This window comes from Tigriopus californicus, chromosome 10, assembly GCF_007210705.1.
Source record: "Tigriopus californicus strain San Diego chromosome 10, Tcal_SD_v2.1, whole genome shotgun sequence".
Classification (NCBI taxonomy): domain Eukaryota; kingdom Metazoa; phylum Arthropoda; class Copepoda; order Harpacticoida; family Harpacticidae; genus Tigriopus; species Tigriopus californicus.
The window spans coordinates 8,243,278-8,258,156 of NC_081449.1; the positions used below are offsets into that span (position 1 = coordinate 8,243,278).

A 14,879-nucleotide genomic window follows, 5' to 3' on the forward strand; every position below is an offset into this window, starting at 1 on the left:
TCCTACATCGAATGGAGTTGTTTGCAAACTGCAAACCAAACTCGTTCCCACTTTGGTGACATTCTTCATTCTGCTTGTGCATTTCGTTCTTTGATTTCTATCCAAAGCTCGAACGTGCTCGAATTTTAGCGAGATCAATGATCCTCGATGTCCCTGATCCGTATTTCCAATATCCAGAGCAGCGGACTCTGTGCAAGTAAGCATGCTGTCTGTATATGCAGTCTGCCACTAACACTGCCACTATACTCTTGTGTCGTCTCTCCACAATATTTGTATATAGTCGTCATTGTTGGGATGTATGGAGCACCGCCCAAGCAGCTTCGGATTTGTGAGTCTGGCTAAGCACTTCTCATTATTTGCTTGTCATCATCATCAATGCCAATTTCAGGCTCGGAGCAACGCGAACGGATGGTGTTCCTCATCACGGCAATGTAAAGCTTCCTTATGAACGGGCTCCAAGCTGCAACGGCAACGGATGAGTTTTCCAACTCGTGCACCGGTTCCACTTTGAATGAGGGCTCGAACGAGAAGAGAAAGAGATGGTGACATACTAAGAACAGTCATAGATCACCATCAGAACCTGTGGTCCCGTTCACTTGCCTCGACACGATTTTAGGAGGTAACGATGGATTACGGGTTGACACTATTATGACCCTCAACATCATCACCTCCTCCTCCTCCTCAAGCACAAAGTATGTATGCAGAGCAATTGTTTCAATCCATTGGTGCTCACGAAACTGCTGTAAAAGTTTCTAATGTATTGAACAACAGCTGGTACAAGCAGAAACGAAACAAAAATCGATCTGATTCTTCGACTCGAAACCTTTTGATAAAATTTTCCTCTCGAGACTTGTTAAAACGCATTTGATGTTAGCTATGTATTTATCAGGATCTAGACTCTCTCCTTTCGTTTCCTTCTACATAAAGCCCCCTCGCATCGAAAGTGCTTGAAACTATCGGTCTTATCCTGTGCTTCATTAGGTCCCAGGAGAATCAACCCTAATTTTTTACCCTTTGTAATGAACCGACTATTATGCACTAGAGTGTTGGGAATGGGACCGCTTTAAGTTTTTGGTCCACAAGGTTTTATGCCATTTTGGAACCAGTCACGCAGACCTGGTCAATTCCCCAAGGATCTTTGTTGAACCTCTGGACTTGCATGACCGCCCGACCGTCTGTCTCTATGTCCGTTCATTGGCCAGTGAGTCAAATGATCGACTACTACTTTGGCTTGGCCTCTTTTACTGTAGCAAGAATGGTTCACCTCAATCAGACTAATGCCAACTGGAACCTTTGATCATCGCCTTGAGTCCCTTGCTTCTCGGTCTCCTGAACAACACAGACCTGTCTACATGTTTCGAACAGCCAGAGAGCCAACCAAGCAAGCTCTGAGCTTGCTAACTAGTAACTCACTACCTACATACAAGAAGCAACCCAGTGGCCTTCTCCGAGACATCAGCAGCATATTGAGGCAGTAAAAAAGCCAGAGACACGCAATTTTGGATATCCATCATCTAAAGGGGAGAGGAAATGCTCCAGGGACCGTTATTTTGCTTCTCCCAAGGGATCAGGAGCTATTACTGGCTTGGGGGCATTCAGGAACCGACTCAGCATAAGCCATTTACGGGACCAAATCACGTACACAACAACATTTTGTCCTCTAAACGCGATGTGCAGTAATCTTGTTCCAAATAGTGTTGGACACTTGATAGCAACCGCTCTGAAACTGATTTCATTATGAACACGTCAGTTTGAGTGCTTTCAAACTGAACTCGACGATTACTTTGAAATGAACTCTGGAGGTTATGTTAGTATAGTTTGAATCCCACAAAAGGAGATTCACCCAATTATACCTGAAATAGGCTCCAGTGAAGCTTAAGCCAATTAATGAGGCCTTGGTGAGTGAAACACTGCAGGTGATTTTGTTATGCGTTGACTAAAAAAGAACCAAGTATGTACAATGGAAAACTTCTCCATCGTAAGGGTCATTCTTTCCAAAACGAAATGGTTGTTGGGCCAATAAAATTAAAACGCCCTTGGCTACGCCTTTGTCCCTTGCATGTGTTTTTGCCGTATTGGGTTGAGCCATGTAGATACGAAAACTGGTCATGAATAATCTATGTACAGGGTAAAAAGCCATAAGGTTTGACGAGAAACTGTCTCAAGAGACTCACTTTGGCTAGATCAAGCCGTTCGGTGTTTTAGCAACGTCCAGTATACCTCTAAAACGAACATGTACATATTTCAGTTGAACCCGTACATCATTTCATTTCACGATATTTTCTAAGCTAAGCCTGTTGCCTCGGAAACAATTGAAAAGTCATTCAGTTTCTCGATAGGGGACTGAAGGCTGCATTTTAATTCAAAACGTGACGAGGCTGTCCATAATGGATAACATTTCCATAACTTAAGACCAAATAGTTCTTCAGAGTGTTCTAGGGAGATAAAAGCCAATCCATTAAATGGATGAGGACATGTCCGCTCATCCATCAACATTCAACGTTGTGGATATAAGCTCAACGTGGAATCTGGCCCATTCGTAAAGATTTATGCATGCATAGACGTGAAATGTTATTGTTAGGTCTGACCAAAATCAGTTTCAAAATAGCCAACCAACTCCCAACCAAAAGAAACATCGTCATTTGCATTTGTGCAGCCATTTCTAAAATCGATTTGAGCTGATCTTCACCGGGTGCATGAAACCACGTTGACAATCTAAATGGGAAAGGAGCAGAGAAGACTAAGTGGCACAAGTTCAGAATGGCACGGGTTTCTACTGTCACGGCGCTAGGTCACAGTTGAGTCGATAGGCCCTCTCGCCAGTCATGAATATCCTACAAATATTGACTCAAAACCAATGCAAACTTCAATAAAAATCTATCTACAAACATAGTTTGTTTGAACATGGCACTTTTCACACCAGCATTATTGACTTCATTAATAATAGTTGTTCTTTGCCATTATATAGCACAAAGTAAACAAAGAACATTGGCCAATGTCAAGTATTCCAAGCAAATTAATGGAATGATCAAAGTTCGAGTTAAGACACCATCGAGCATCTTTTGCAGATCTTTTACACATTTTTACTGAGTTACAAGTTCTTTGAAGTCTGGCAAATTGTCCGTAATGTTAAGCGAAATGAGATTCCCATTTACCTGTTTGCCAGAAAGAAACCGTTGCTCCTACTCTGCCGATTTCTCCTCTCTTTCCCCTTCCCGTCAAAGCGCTTTTCCGTACGTGGCGAGTCTCCTCATCAAACGGGAAATGGGCTCGTGAATGGCAGCTTGAAAAGAGATCTCCGTTTTTCTTCTCAAAGTCGTCTTTCCCGCAACTGGCCGCCAACCTCAGCGACGAAATGAAACGAATGTGTAGACTGAAGTGAAACGTTGAAAGGTACCATCAAGTGAAAATACAAGGCGCGCTTAAGTCAGGCCTAAATTCAACAATGAAAATGGGACCTTTTTTCAACTGTGATTGAACTAAGTCGTGTTTGCTTTCTAATCCAAGTGAACAAGCGTTATGTATGCCTAGAACAAATACAATTATTGTATTCGACGTTAGTGGCTTCATTGAAACCGAAAAATCCCTTTCTATACTAAAAATGGTTGGGTAGAGCATGCGAATGAATTTGCATAAACTTGCCGAGTGTTTGTACAAGGATTCTCACGAATCAGAAGGCCATTTCGAAACAAACATGACTAATTATGATATTTGCCATTCCACTCAGACAATACCACCATATCTGAGCTCAATTTGGCATTGGTCTGCCTAACTTTTACTAATCTGCGTGACCAAAGAAGTGAAAGCCGGACTGTCCGTTGATATCATGACAATATAGCAATGATGTGAATTATCCAGCTAATAAGTAAAAGTGACAAACCTAAAGGCTCAATTAGAATTCTCATGAAGAATGGGATTGGAGATCCTTTCTGGTTAATGGGACATTCTAGACGACGAATGAGTGACGGGGGTATTTTTTCTGTGTACAAGCAGGAATCAAATTCCATCCCACTCCGAGTAACTCAAGCGGATATGGCCACGGTACTCCACCCGTCCGTCCGTCCCTCCGTTCGTCCGTTCGTCCGTTCGTCCGTTCGTCCGTTCGTCCGTCCTGCCTTCAGTTGACCACCCACATCAAACTAGCAAGCAGCCTTCTTTGCAGGGCCCTGTCGTAAACGCCAAAGTCAACATTCTTTTATTTGCATCCACTTAACCACGGTGAGAGGCAACTCGAATAAACAAAGTCAACTCCAGGGTCTCAAATGTCCTTTTCTCATCATCCTCCGCCGGCCAGAATGGGCAACCATTATTGACGAACGACCATTGAGACCATTGAGACCAACCAGTCTTCCTTATCATCACTATCACTATCATCATCAACATCCTTTATGTTCCGACTCGAGCTCGAAAACATGAACTCTGGAGTCGGTTCTTGGCCGCCACGAAGAAGGACGCAGTGAGCGAGTGTCAAATGAAAAGACTCGCTACCAAAAGCCCATCCCTTCACAGTGGGATATCACATGATCTGGCGACCAATGGCTTCTCCAATTCACAACATTGTACTTACTCCCCTCTCAACGCGTGTGAATGAGATTGAGCTTGAAATTAAGAAAATACCGAATGGTCTGCGATGCATTAATTGACTCCTTTTATCAGTCCTTTGTCGGATGGACAGTTTATTTCTAATAAAACCTATAACAATTGAAGATAGGCAAACTCGTAGTACGTATCGAGTGCGTCCAGTACGAGAATCAAAAGGTCAGTTAAGGCAAAGACCACATTTCACATTTGCTTTCTACCTTGTCGAGGCAAGTAGGCTGGATGGACGATGGATGACGTTGTGGAAGATGGTGGGTACGGCCATGATGATGACTTGACAGGGAAAGAAGTGCAAATAATGACTCAGATCTTCTTCGTCTCCCTCGTCTCCAATGTCTCCCTCCTCGTCGTTCCATTCCTTCCTTCCTTCACTGGAAGTTCTTACCATGCATATTTGGGGGTGGTTAACATGCGGTATGGCGGGTCTCTCACATCAGGCGAGGTGGGCTGCACTGGCTTGGGTGGGTGCTCGTTCCTAGTCCCAATTTAGTCTCCTCACTCCAGAGATAAGCTCAAACCCCTTTCTTTCTTTCTTTCTTTCTTTCTTTCTTTCTACATCTCTCATTCCCTGTCTGTCAACCAGCGCCCACAATCATTGCTCAGAAACCCAGCGAGAACTTTTGTAGCTAGCAGGTCTGTCAATGTACGAGTTTTGGTGGACATTGTACAGTGTTACGAACTGCCATCATCAACTATTCATTGCCAACATAAAGAATCAACTATTCTTTCCTCTTTGACAAATTTTGAGCTGCTTTGAAAGCCACCTCAATTCACGGTCGGGCAGGGCAGATGGCTGAACCAGTGACGACAGGATCGTGATTCATGACCCGATTTACTCGGGGAACCTAAAGAACATCATCCCCAACATCCCCAACAGTCCCCTTCCCTCGTACCACAACAACCATGCGTTGCTTTACTCTTCAAGGATTAAAAGCCCCTCCAGACCGAATGCCCGAGATCTCACTGCAGTATCAATGTCATGAATTCCTTCCCACCCTGAACGATCGAACTTCAGCTAAACTTTTTTCAGTATTCATGGCGATTATGCCTGCTTATTCCGGTAAAAGAAAGGATTTAAGAAATAAATATTTCGTTCCTTGTCGGGAGTGTGTGAGTAATAACTGATGAATAGAGAGCGGAATGATATTCTTACAATGTTTCGCCTCTTTTTGGCAGACAATAAACATCCAGCTCTTTTCTTATGACGATGAAAAAATATGCCAATGGATTTTTTCTATGATATTCCTTGCTGATGAGCGATCATTTTGTGTGAGTAAGTTTAAAGTTTTTAAACTGAAATAAGAAGATGAATATTCATTACCTGCCTCTCAAAAAAATATCGTTTTGCTCTCTACTGGTGGATGAAGACAAGAGAGGACTTGTTTCGAAATATTTTTCACTTTTCCTCTTTCATTTGGTTCTATATACGTAGACTGAAAAGACTGGGATGAAGATTGACAAGGGAACCAGTATTCAAATGATGATTGAAAAATGACCAAGCAGAGTGGAAAACGTAAATATACTTGATAAAATGGAACACAGGGCAAAAAAATCTTTCCAAATACCGTCCTTGAACAACGACTGAGTAATGACTTAGTTTTACCATCTAAGATATTGTATAAGCTCGTTAGTAGGAACTAGGTTATTTTCACGAGAGAATTTTTTATCATGGTTGAGACAACAAATTCCCATTATCCAATCACCATGAATCTGTCATTTTGTCAAATATATGGCTTTATCATCTTCAAATCGTGGAACCAAGAGTAACAATGTTTTTGTAAGCGACATATTCTTGCGTGACATCATGTGGTTTGAAGTACAAAATATACTTTATTTGGAATGAACCTTTAAGCGGTAAGGGGTGCTCTTATACTTTTTTTTGTTCTAAGGCTTAGGGTACGTTCAGAAATGAATATTCGCCTTTTTGGTTTTGAGTACAATTTATTGAGGATAGCAAAATTACAGCGGAACAGATTTTTTTCCTTTTGGTTCCCATATTGCAAAATTTGACAACGCAAATGGTCATAAATTTGTTTAGGGTATATTTTGCTTATTTGCAAATGTGCCAAATTATCAGATTCGGAATACGGGCTGAGGAATCAAAATCAAAGTTTATTTTTCTAGACCAGTAACAATGCGACCAACAAATTAGAACCACCGAGCCCAGAATAATAGGATCAACAGCAAAAAAAGGATCTAACCGGACTAAAGTTAATTACAAAACTATTCCAGTCGGATTAAGATCGATTTGACTCCAAAGCAACAAAAAACTTAAAAGGTGTCACTTTTGCGCTCGTTTAATGCACATTTTGTTGCTCTTATAACATTCACCCATAAAGAGTTAAAAACTTACTTTTCATGTTTCAAAGTTACATTTTCAAAAGCTTAAGCAACTAACCAAGAGTAAGCCGAAAATTTCACTTTTATGTAGTCACTACTGCATAACTTTAACGCTCTCCTGAGCTACCTAAATCTGGTGTTAGGCTCAGATTTGATATTCATTTGCCAGATCTTTCTATCAAATTAAATACTGATTTTGAATGAAGTAAATGCGAATTTTTTGCTTCCCTCCAAGGTCCGTATGCCTAGAAGTTCGTGTATGATCTCCAGGAACTTTGGCTTGTGCGTCGTATCGACCAAGAGGTGTTGAAAGGTTTAAAGGAGATAGGAAGAAGTTACATTAAACGTCAATGACTTTGTAAGTTTTAGTTCGCACATCATAGATTTACGTTGCTCAATATTCCAATCAATGTTGTTGATCTCATTCCAGCGCATGTTACACTTGACCTTACTCCTGCCTTGGGCAATTATCTTGGTCTTGTATCACTTTATTCTCATTGATTTTACCCTCTTGGCCGATCTACGTTCAGTAATTGATCCTATTCCCCGTTCCCTTTTTCAAGGGATTGCAGGAAAACAGTAGGAATGGGTTACTGTTTGCATCCGAGACGGAACATTTCCTCTTGAACTCATTTCTACGTCAGTCGCTAACTGAAAATTATAAAATAATACCGTAGAAAGAATTCTCCCTTAAAGATCTTTTTTGTTGTTCGTGGCAAGACAATGTGACTAACACAAAGGTTCAAGTCTCGGCTCTATCCTCTTTCTAGCACTTCAACTTCTTAACAAACCCCAGGGCTAGTCCGGATTACCCCCAAAATTATGCCCCACGAACTGCTGTTATTACCTTTCTTGATGTTTTAAGTATGTCACAACCATAAGGCATACATCGAGCTGAGCCGTCAACCTATCAACTGGATGCCTCTACTTCTGCTTTAAGGTGTAAAACGAGCGTACATTAAAATGAATCAACGAATACCAAGATTCTCATGCAAATGAAAAAGTGATGTCTTATGAAGTGAATGTCTAAAGAGAGACCTACATAGACAGAGACAAGCTTTTGGTTTGGACACGCTGACATTTATTTCAGGCCTGAAAAGGGATGTTAGGAATAGATATTTCATTCACATTAAAATGCGATCAATGTTTTAAATCAACGATCTATGTTTTTTGCAAGAATGAATGATTAGATTTTCTGTGCACTTTTATATTCTATAAGTAAGACGTTCCAGTCTCGAATCGAGCCAATTATCCTACCAAACAACAATATCTCCAGCGTTTGGTGGGTTGGTAGACAAGTCTATTTCCATTGAGATTGCTTTGGAAAGAGGAGGGTTTTTCGTTTTGAGTTCGTCATCGGCCCGCAGAATCTCACCCAAGAAATCGTCGAACGCCCGATCATCGTCTTCTTGTAGCTTGGATAAGACGGTCTCGACGTCAGTCCTGATGTCTGAACAGGCATGCTTCCTTTTTAAATGCTCGGTCAGCTGACGTTTTCTTAAGAATTTCATGGGACATATCTCACAATGGAACCGAGATCGCTCTTGATGTCTACGCTCATGAACCCGCAGTCTGCGTGTTGAATTGAATTTGGCGATGCATTCATCAAACTTGCACTTGAAGAGCTTTTCTCTTGCGTCATGGAGATCGCTGATGTGTCGGGAGAGATGGTCCTTCCTCTTGAAAGACGAAGGGCAATGTTGGCAACTAAATTTCCTCACTTCCGAGTGACACGATGAAATATGTTTTTGGAGCAATTTGTTTTGAACAAACGATTTGGCACAAATGTGGCAGCTGAAAGGTTTCTCCTGGCGATGGGTCAAGAGATGGTACCGATAGCCGCTCTCCGTGAAATTCTTGTCGCACTTGTCACATTTAAAGATGGCACCCAAGTGAGTACGAACATGCTGATTTAGGTTGGAGCGGGTTTTGAACAGCTTTTCACAGTATTGGCACGCATGCTGACGACTTTTCACCGACGTCTTTTCACCCACAGTTGAGAACGATTGGGCCGCCGATGACGACGCCGATGACGACTTGCCTGAAGAGTTGAACGCCAATCGGTGAGTTTCACCTTGGGATGCTGAGGAGGATGCTGATGATAGTAACAGAAGCGAGAGTTCTGAGGCTGAAGATTCTTTGGTGCTTAAAACTTGGGGCTTCCTCTGGCTGTTTTCAAAGTTAAGGGTTAGGCATAACCCTTCATCGATGTCCTCTGCGTCCCCGAAGCCCAATATATATGACCCGAGGAATGGCTCGTCTGTAGAAAGTGCTGGACCAGTACTTGGTAGTTCTTGGAACGCGATAGCCGTCGTGCCCTCTCCACTTGGAGGATTAGAGTCCAAGTGTGGCGACGAGGGAGGGGTGTTTGCCCTAAGAGGGGAGATTTGTCCTCCTGAAACAGGAAAAAGCCAAAGGTGAAGACAAGCTCATCATCATGATCTAGCCCCAAGTGAGTGGTGGTGGAGTCGCCAAGTTGGTGGCTGGGGTTCCGACTATGGGAAAGCAAGTTGACGCGCAGAGAAAAGGGAGGAGGGCTGACATTCCCCCCCCCTCCCCCTTCCTCCTCCTACTCTTTCCTCCCTCTCAGATGAACCAAAGAGGAGAAATTCGTGGCCGAGAAGGTTGGAAAGGAAATGGGAACGGGGACAATACGCATGAACAAGGAAGAAGGACCGATTTCCACGTACGTTTGTTCTGGGAAAGGCGAAAGGGGAACTTGGAATAGTCTCGGTTCCTTCGACGGAACACACGTCAAGGCAGGGAATTTTTATTTGATGAGCTCGCGAGGACTAACCAACAGAGCACAAGTGGATAGAGGAAAGCGTAAGGAAAAGCGTTGAAAACCCTCTTCAGTTGTTGCCAACTCTCTCGCCTAACTGAATATTTAAAAGCATTTTCGGTTTCAGCTCTTTCATGGTCTCTTTGAAGACAAGATGGAATAGATACACATCTGCTTACACCCTAGCACTGCTATTTACAAGCTTCAATTGGAAATGGAATTGCGATTGGCATTCAATCTGTATATCAACACGAACCACTTGTGCAATCGAGTCTTGTTCATTGTACACCTTGTCTCCTGTCAAGAAACTTGCCTTTCCCTCACTTCTTGACAAAAATGTGAAAGGCAGTCATGCCTTCACGACTTCAAAAGCTTATCAATACGTTTAGATCCTTAGAACTGAAGAACGATTTGACTCACCTGGAGAGCTACATTCGCTGTAGAAATCATATTCAAAGTCCGAGTCTGGTTCACTTCTCGTTACAGAGCTTGGTTGTTGAACCGACATGGACTCAATATTGGAAAAGTAGAGCCGATCAGGCAACATCACGTTTTGGGAGTGCAATGCACACACCAGAGGATCAGTGGCCAACATTATTGTTGGGTCAATTATCCATGCACATGGATCAACTCATCAACACACAGAGGGTTGTCTCGGATATTGTATTAAAGGCTTAGGTCCGTTTTGCGTCGCTGGTCTAGAGTGATCCGGACGATTTCAAGTCTTTTTCTATCCCACTTTGAGACTCTCTTGGTAATCGATGTTCCACCCGGGTCCTTGAAGATCCAAGGTGAAGATTTGCTTGGCTAACAAGGTCTGCGTGTTCAAATACCAAGAGAGCGGCAGCGATCTGGAGCAAAAAGAAGGAGAAAGGAAATATTAGTCTGGAAAAGTCAACTCAAACAAAGAATGATTCTCAAATATTAGTACGCAGAATCAACAAGAAGAGGATCGATATTATGCATTTAGTAGCGTGACGTTAGGCGACCACTAAGGTTTCGTACGCTTTTCTCGCAACAGGTTACTTCCATACGTTTGTACTGCACATACTACAGGACATGCTACATCACTCATCAACCAGATCGTGTATGAATCAAGTATTTAACCAAGACAAGGGCATCCGCCTCTCAGAGGGAAAACAAATAAGTAACGATTTGTGTTGATCATTTTTTAATACGGAATGTTTACTCTACTAAATTTTAAAGATTTAGGACTTCACTCACCCGTTGATGATACCCATACCGCACGAGTTTAAAACTTGTTCATTTATCATCTCCACACTATTCATTGTAATGATTGTTTCATAGCTAAGCTCATTTCGAGTTGTAACTTAATCTCTTTTGAACTTCACACTGGGGAAATTGGGATTTTATTTACATGCAGAATACAACATTGTGATTTTGAGGTGGTGGAAAATCGAAACTAACTACTCTAGCGGTTATTTGGTCATTCTTCCTGCCTTCATATTGTGCGGAATTAGAGATCTATAACAAAACGGCATGTAAACAAAGGTTGGCACTGAAGAGACGACAAACAATCTTATCTCTCCTGCTATACGTACGTACACGCTTTCCTTAACGAATGATCTACCAGCTGCAATCCAATCAGGTCATGCATGTTCTCTAGCCACGCAACGACTTTTTATTACTCTTGTCTCTGGGCATGAAGTGCCTTCTTAAAGTTTTTTAATAAATTTTCGACAGATTTCAATTGCCATCAACGACAATTGCAATTTTGAGTCCAGTAATCATTGTCGAGATTGTGATCCACTACAATATCCAAAACGATCGTTGGAAATACTAGTTTATGGACGCTTTGTGTTGCTGAGTCTCAAAATGAAGGGGGATAAGGGTCGCCGTGTGTCTTTGTTAGGGATGTGCGAAATGATAAGAAAAATTGAGAAAGGGAAGATAACTTCCAACAAGATTAAGTTAGGGTTAAGATCGACGGAGAGTAAGATCTTCACTAGTCTGAAGCAATCAAGATGCTTTTTACTTTGATTTTGTATGTGGATAGGTCGCTGTACCGTAGCAATGGGAACATATATTACAACTAAGTTAGAAATCATGCCAACGCACTAACACAAGCCCTAACTTGTCATTTAGCTCCGTTTCAGTTCTTATACTGCAGTGTACCTACGCATATAAAACTCACAAGCAAAACATTAAAACCACTTCTCGAAGACCTACTTTGGACACACGTCTTTGCATGGATCGACATGACAAATTGGGAATGGTTGGTTTTTCTTTTAGGTTACCTTGAATATTAAGTTGACTTTTTGGGAGACATTTACTATTACAAACATATTTTTCGACGTTCTTTTGAAAGTATTCATTGCAACAATATCTTGGTATTAACTTTTAACCGTCATGGATTTTCTTTTTCCCTTCCACGTTTATACACTAGCAGTCTTGCTTGATTGAATGTGAAGGAATTCTAGCAAAGATGATTTATTCTATTTGTTTGAGGCAATTGGAACTGAAATTGAAAGCAAAGTGGTTGCTTAGCTTTCTAACAAAATATCTGCCAAAAGAGTGCAACATTTGTTTTGGGTAAATAGTGTTGTTTTTTAACTGATCATAACAAATCGGTCATGGGAGCTTTTTGAACTTAACAGTGTGAATAATCTAGGAAAATGTTTACTCGGTCTTGGGTGTTAGTTTTAAATTCAAAGTTTCAGATGAAAATTTTACTAAGCAAACTTTCAACTTCAGTTCAATTTTCTAATTGTGCTAATATTGTAAATACTAGTAACAATGAATTGCTTTGGTAAATGTTTACTTTATCATTGACAATATGCTAATGAAAACATTAAAAAAATGCATCATTTTATGTCACATAATAATGAATACATTTTATTTCTGAAACATACATGCTAAATGGCAAATGAAAGAGAATTCTTGATATCTCACAAAATGCAAACACATGTTAGTCCAATTCAGTCAGATTTTTAGCAAGTAGATCCACAAGATAGCTTGATTTTTCTCGAGATGAGACTTTAATTATTTGTGATCACTGATCAGTCTTACCTGGGCAAGATAACATTTCAAAAGAACAAATAGGCAACTTTGATTAGACGATCTGTTTGACGTTAGCACTACCCAGGATCATTATGTGGCTCACAAAATCGTGGCTAATTGAGGAAAACTTGTCGGGAAATGTCTAATTTGTTTCCCAACATGACCTTAAATTGTCCCCAATGATCTCGGAAACAGATCAAGGATGTCGCAAAAGTGGCTGGGTGTGGCAAACATGAGGTTGCCAAGATCAACTAAAATTAGTTTCAGTCCTTTCCAAGGCAAGATATGGCTCTGCCACCTTAATGACCAAGGTGAAGGCAATCCATGTATTGAATCTTGAAGATGCTCTAGAAGTTGCACTTTCCAGATAGTTACGCAAGCTTTGTAAGTGGCCTTGTTTCAATAGGTTAGGCTCGTAGTCTTGGAAAGCAAATGTTTGTTTCCCAAATCTTTCCAAGTTTTCTTTGCAAATGAATGTGTTCAGATAAACGGTGTATCGTCCACTCTCCTATTATTTGCTGGCTGCTCTGTTTTCACTCTAAACTTTTATGTTTATATCGCAAATAACTGTGTCAATGTTGGCTCAATTGCACTTATGTCTACAAGGGACTCACTTAAACAAATGTTGGCAGGAGCAAACTTTTTAGTCAATATTTTCCGATTGCAGCCTCTTGGCTGGTTGTGTGTTCTATCTTAATCGTGATTGCCATTGTTCGCTCTTAATTCCGTGTCATCCACGGTAATATGGCCGGGCCACTCTCACTCAGACACTTACTTAAACTCAACCGCATGGTCAATGTTTGATGCACTGAATATTCCCAAATAACTGGTTGGCTTTAGACTCGAGGTCCTTCATGCATTTCGCCAATTTACCCCCTTCTCCCCTTTGTTATGGTAGGTTGACAGCTACAGCTAGAGTGTCTACCAGGCAACCATTCCGTGGATTTGTGTATCCTTTGGTTCCAAATTCCCCTATCAGCTTGCACTCGCCTCCGTGCCTACCATTGTATGGTTATGCTCCAAGATTCATTCTAGATGACATCCACTAAATATTGACACATCAAACAAAATTGAATCATATATAAAGTTTATGTTGGAATTACCGTTGGTCTTTGTTAGTTCTTCTCGTTCGTTCCTTCTTCTTCTTCTTCTTCTTCTTCCTCCTCGTTCCTTCTCGTCGTTGGTGTATTCGGAGCACACAAGCAAGCAAGCAAGCAAGCACTCACTGCAGTAGTGTGTGTTCAGGAGAGACGACAGAAGCAAACAAAACCCACCTCGAGTCTTCACAACGAAAGAGAAGACAAAATGGTTTGGGTACACAACTTGGATTATCAAGTCCTCCTGATCAAATAGAGCCCAAAGAAAAAGCACTTCTCGATCCCCTCTCCCTTCCTCGGTCTTCTCGGAGTGCGGAGTCCGGCCGCTGCCTCCGAGGACGATCTAACAGCGCTAAGCAAGCAAGTAAGCGGGCAAGCAAGCCACCAAGCAACCAAGCAAGCAACCAAGGAGGAAAGAAACAGCAGGAGCAGCAGGAACAGCAGCGACAACACAGTCACACATTCACTCGCTCAGACCTTTGGTGGATTTGCAGACCTTGCACCCACGGCGGAACAGACTGAGGACGTGGTGCAGGTGGTCCAACACTGGAAGAAGAGGAAGAGCTTGCAGAAAGACCTCTGCAATGCGCTCGCTTGGTGCTTCCTACTTGCTTGCCACGGGCAAACACACGTATATACGCGTAGATAGACACACATACACACACTCATGCACGCTCAGCAAATGGGTATGGATGATAAACAGCACAAATTTCCCTTGGCCGCCGTTTACATCGGGTACTTACTTATCTACCTACGTACCTCCTCACCCGGCTAAATCAAGCAAGCAATGCAGGTGGGGATGTTCGTGCTGCTGCTGTCTTTGTCGCTGTTGTTGTTATTGTTGTACTAAACAGGCGCTCAGTGGGGGTCCCACTTGTGTGGAGCCCATGGAGCATTCTTCGTTCATCAACGAGAAGAGGGAACGCGCTTCCACGCCAACTTTCTCAACGGAGAGTAATTGAGTTAAGGCCCAATGAGTCCGTGGATGATCCTTGTCGGCCGGGGAAGGTTGACGATTGGTGGCGATTGGTGGCGATTCA

At 42.0% G+C, this 14,879-nt stretch overlaps 1 protein-coding gene and 2 long non-coding RNA genes across 3 annotated transcripts; 1 reads left to right on the plus strand and 2 right to left on the minus strand.

Annotated features, from left to right (window-relative positions):
* Positions 1–228: 228 nt before the first annotated feature.
* LOC131887864 (uncharacterized) lies at positions 229–1,014 on the plus strand. The gene is made up of 2 exons (XR_009374064.1): positions 229–328; positions 389–1,014. It is a non-coding gene; the product is annotated as an uncharacterized LOC131887864 (long non-coding RNA).
* Positions 1,015–2,374: 1,360 nt separating this feature from the next.
* LOC131887863 (uncharacterized) lies at positions 2,375–6,058 on the minus strand. The gene is made up of 3 exons (XR_009374063.1): positions 5,921–6,058; positions 3,156–3,373; positions 2,375–2,715 (listed from the first exon to the last, which is right to left on the minus strand). It is a non-coding gene; the product is annotated as an uncharacterized LOC131887863 (long non-coding RNA).
* A 1,939-nt stretch (positions 6,059–7,997) lies between these two features.
* LOC131887835 (zinc finger and BTB domain-containing protein 41-like) lies at positions 7,998–14,540 on the minus strand. Its single transcript, XM_059236552.1, has 3 exons — positions 13,846–14,540; positions 10,142–10,572; positions 7,998–9,334 (listed from the first exon to the last, which is right to left on the minus strand). Exons 2-3 carry the CDS (start codon positions 10,314–10,316, stop codon positions 8,193–8,195), a joined length of 1,317 nt encoding a protein of 438 aa, XP_059092535.1. The 5' UTR covers positions 10,317–10,572; positions 13,846–14,540; the 3' UTR covers positions 7,998–8,192.
* Positions 14,541–14,879: the final 339 nt, after the last annotated feature.

Coding starts and splice junctions, on each gene's coding strand:
- LOC131887835 (XM_059236552.1), bottom strand. CDS start 10,316: ATGTTGGCCACTGATCCTCTGGTGTGTGCATTGCACTCCCAAAACGTG. Junction 9,335..10,141: donor CAGCGAATGTAGCTCTCCAG/GTGAGTCAAATC, acceptor TTCCTGTTTCAG/GAGGACAAATCTCCCCTCTT.